This window comes from Etheostoma spectabile, chromosome 10 (assembly GCF_008692095.1).
Source record: "Etheostoma spectabile isolate EspeVRDwgs_2016 chromosome 10, UIUC_Espe_1.0, whole genome shotgun sequence".
Taxonomy (NCBI): Eukaryota; Metazoa; Chordata; class Actinopteri; order Perciformes; family Percidae; genus Etheostoma; species Etheostoma spectabile.
The window spans coordinates 2,654,223-2,658,791 of record NC_045742.1 but is presented as its reverse complement, the minus strand read 5'-3'; the positions used below and the strand labels follow the sequence as shown (position 1 = coordinate 2,658,791).

Genomic DNA, 4,569 nt, shown 5'->3' with positions numbered 1-4,569 from the left:
TCTTTATTATGTTGATAATAATATTGGAGGGAAAGTGAAACCCCAAAATGATTGTTTTGATACTGTCATGCATAAGACCTTTTTTTCTGTCCTGGACTCGGTCATGTCTTGGACTCAACTAGTCCTGGTCTTGGACTTGTCTTGGACTCGACTTAACTCTGACTCAAACCTCTTTGGACTTGATCTTGACTTGGACTTAAACCTTTTTGGACTTGGTCTTGACTTGGTCATGGACTCAAGCCTCTTTGGACTTGGTCTTGACTTGGACTCGACTAGTCCTGGTCTTGGACTTTTCTTGGACTCGACTAAGGTGGTCTTGACTACAGCCCTGTTATAGAGAGTTATGAGATCTTTCAGGGTCACACATTGCAAGACTACAACTAGATTTGTTTTGAAAGATTTAATCTTAGCTAGCTAGCTACCGCTAATGTTAGCTGCTAACTTAAGGGGAAGTTTGCCGAATTTCTGTTCTGCCGTACGTGCAGATGAATGTCTCCAGTACCCGGAGGTCTGTGTTTATCTGCCGGTAAAATTTTGTGATTGTGATTTTATAACGAATAATCGTGCAGGCCTAATGGCAGCCATCATCGACACTGGCTCTGGCCGTTTGCTTTCTTCACCACCGAGACTTAAAACTTAATAATACCACGTTTGACCTTGTGAATAATCTGTTGTCTCTGTCTCTTCCAGAGCGGCGATGTCGGGTGGAGACATGGCGACCCTGAGGCGGGAGGTCCTGCTGCTCCTGGCGGTCGCCCTGCTGGTCTCCTGCGGCGCCGCGCCCACCGACATCCTGTACCGGGTCCCCGAGGAGCAGCCGCCCAACACGCTGATCGGCAGCCTGGCGGCGGACCAGGGCCTGCCCGACACCGGACACCTCTACAAGCTGGAGGTGGGCTCGCCGTACCTGCGGGTGGACGGCAAGACGGGCGACATCTACACCACCGACATCCCCATCGACCGCGAGACGCTGAAGGACTGCCGCAACCTGTTTGACGGCGACAAGTGCTTCCTGGAGTTCGAGGTGTCGATCACCGACATGGTGAAAGGGATCAGCACCGGGCCGCGGCTGATCGAGGGCCGCATCGAGGTGCTGGACATCAACGACAACACGCCGCAGTTCTCCTCGCCCATCCTCACGCTGTCCATCCCCGAGAACACGCACATCGGCGTCCTCTTCTCCATCCCCATGGCCACGGACCGGGACTCCGGCACCAACGGCGTGGCCGAGTACTCGCTGACCACGGGGCCGGACGCCGACCAGCTCTTCACGCTGCAGGTCGCCGTGGACTCGGACGAGAAGCTGCCCCAGCTGGTGGTCATGGGCAACCTGGACCGCGAGCGGAAGGACTCGTACGACCTGAACATCCGGGTGGTGGACGGCGGGAGGCCGGCGCGGGCGAGCAGCGCCCTGCTGCGGGTCACCGTCACCGACCAGAACGACAACGCGCCCAAGTTTGAGAGGAGCCACTACGAGGCCGACCTGCCGGAGAACAGCCCGCAGGGACACTCCATACTGCAGGTCAGTGCCTGTTAACATGGGAATTTAGATTAGATTAGATTAGATTAGATTAGATTAAACTTTATTCATCCCACAACGGGGAAAATTCCTTATTACAGCAGCAGCATTTTCTTCAATAACAGCAAAAAAACAAGTCCTGAGTTTCCCCTTATATTTCCCTAAACTTAAATTCATCAACTGACTCCTGAGTTTCCCCTTACATTTCCCGAACCTTAAATTCAGGATGAGTCTGTCCCTGTTAATGCCTGAGTGCTGCTGCTGCTGCTGCTGCTGTTGCTCCTCCAGAGCTTGTCTTGTCCACCAAACATTACGGTGGAACCTTTTGGCCCCGTTGGCGATAACGCCGCGCGCCGCAGGGCAACACAAGCCAAGACTGCACATAGTGTGCTGCTCAATTATCCGTACAGACAGATGGTGCGTCGGAGGTGAAGCAGGGCGTGGGATCACCGCCTGTAGTCACACATTAACCACTGATTCAACATCACCTTTGAGCCCCTCGACCGGGGCCGGCGTCACACGGTTTCCAACGTCAGCGATCAGACCAGGAAGCCTCGGTTCAGGTCTGTGAACAAACCCCACCACCTCGCCGTAAACATTACCTCCTCTTCCTCACTTCCTCTCCCCGCCCGCCTGACTGCAGCGCGACCAGCCAGCCCTCCAGCCAGCCGTGCATGACTTAATCTGAGTCAGTCATGAGATTATCCACGGGGCTTATTGGTATTATTGCTCTGGATGTGGCTCGTTGCATTTCAGAGAGCCGAAGAATTCATTTCACTTAACGTGCGGTTCGGGGGAGCGATGCTTTAAAAAAGCAGCGGGACAAGCGCCGACTGGAGACCCTGACCTGCTTAAATCGTCCAATGGCGGCACAGACATGTATATCGCTGCTCTTTGAAAGAAGCACACAGCTGCATTTACATATTTTACCCCATTTTCTTTTCAGATGTGGATTTCCTCCCTACGAGGTGTCACTTCATTACAGTGAAAGTCACAATGAACACCATCAGCTCTTCTTACAGCCCAGTTAATAATGTCTGAATATTCATAACGCTAAATATTAATGAGCCTGACAGCTTGACAAAAGAAATCTTAACTCAAGCTCCACTTACTTGCTTTTTCTGGAACTTTAAACTTAGATTTTTGCTCATTTAAGTCATACATGTTTAAGTATTTAGTATCTAGCTTTCTCCAGAGCTTTCAACCGCATCCCATGGTCACCCTAAGCAGAAGGAGTCGTGGATGTGAGTCAGCCGCTATAGGAGACCATAGGTTGCGATTAAAAGAGTGAGAAGACATTATTAAGCGGACCTGTATTTATACAAGCTGTGTTCAAATAACCACCAATCAAAATTACTAGCCCCTTTAAATTAACTCGCAACTGGACCTCGGGGCTAAAACCTTTTATTCCTATGAAATATTTCTGATATATATCTATTTGTTTAGAGTTAAACACTCAGATGATCTGCTGTGTGAATGTGACTCAATCAATCAAACAACCGTTGTTCTTGCACCTGATTGCTCTAAGCCCCGCCTACTTCAAACCAGTAGTGGAATATTTAAATAAAACATAGAAATCTGTAATGTAGCATCCGCAGGTGATCTAATTTTGGCAGATTTTAGTTTTCATACAGGAGCCTATATATCAGAGGCAGATGGAGAAATTGGGTTTTTGGGCCCTTTTATTGACTTATAATACACACACACACACACACAGACTCACACACACACACACAGACTCACACGCACACACACACACACACACGCACACACACACTCATGCACACACATATTTTGATTTAGATGATGTGTCATAGTTTTTTTGCCCCCCTTTTCAGATGAAAGATCTCTCCAAATCTAAAGCATATTTTGGACTAAAGAACATTTGAGCAAATGGACATTGTCATTTTCTCCAACAACAAAACGATAAAAGACATTAAATATATTCCTTGACACCCAGCTGATTAATCAGCGTAAAAGGAGGCAGCCCCAAAATCACTGAACTACCACGTCATTATAATGTATTTTAGTGAACAATAAACCAGACAGGATGTATGAACCGTGATCATCTTGCCGGCATCGGCAAGATGATTTCCTCAAAAATAAAACTGAATCTTAGCAGCCTTCCTTGTAGAAACTGATCAGAATCAGAATCAGCTTTATTTGCCAGATACAAGGACACATACGAGGAGTTTTTCTTTGGAGCATCGTTGCTGACAATGTGCTCACACATACAAAACAACCAGAACAAAAACATACACACTAATATATACACAATATATACATACTCTAATCAGAAACAATATAGAGGCATGAGTGCAAGGAAGATTTCAATAGAATCATTTAATTTGGACGCTAGTGCAAAGGACACTGGCTAATAGTATCATTTTTTTATATTACAGAACAAGTATGACACATGGACAGTTGTGAATAGAAATGGAATGATGAGTAAATACACAATAATAAAAATGGAGAAATGAGAATGAAAATAAATACTATAAGTGGAATAATAGTGGAACCGTGAACAGGTGCTGGTTAAAGACCGTGTTACTGGGTTTGGACCGAACTGAACCTGACACTGTGGGTCAGAAGTCAGCTGTTCATCAGAGAGATGGCTTGTGGGTAGAAACTGATCCTGAGTCTGTTGGTGTTGGTGTTGGCGTACCGGGCTCTGTAGCGCCTACAGGAGGGGAGAAGGTGGACCAGGTGGTCTCCGGGGTGAGATGGGTCTGCAGGGATGGTTCCTGCCCGTTTCCTGACTCTGGATGTGTATAGGTCATGGCTTAATTTGTTCGGTTTACGGTGTTAAAACACGCAGAGACTCCGGCCCGTTTGCTGTAGGAAACTAGTCGATGTCGCTGGTTAATTGTTAACCGGGAGATAAACGGCGGTTTATATTTGGAGCGCAGCCAGCTCAGCGCCGGCCTCATCGCAGCGGCTCAACTTCCTCAATACACACTCCTCCCGAGCTGTCAATAATTCACCGCAGTCTGCCGACGTCTGCTGCTTAAAGCCACAGTTTGAGGAAAAGGAAATCAATGGGCGCGGGC

At 47.8% G+C, this 4,569-nt stretch overlaps 1 protein-coding gene across 1 annotated transcript in view; it reads left to right on the top strand.

The window, feature by feature from the left end:
• Positions 1-4,569, top strand: part of LOC116696428 (protocadherin-1) — a 22,491-nt gene that overhangs the window by 10,553 nt on the left and 7,369 nt on the right. Inside the window, exon 2 of the mRNA XM_032527433.1 lies at positions 691-1,522. Within this exon, the coding sequence (XP_032383324.1) occupies positions 691-1,522 (832 nt within the window). The remainder of the gene's footprint in view (positions 1-690; positions 1,523-4,569) is intronic.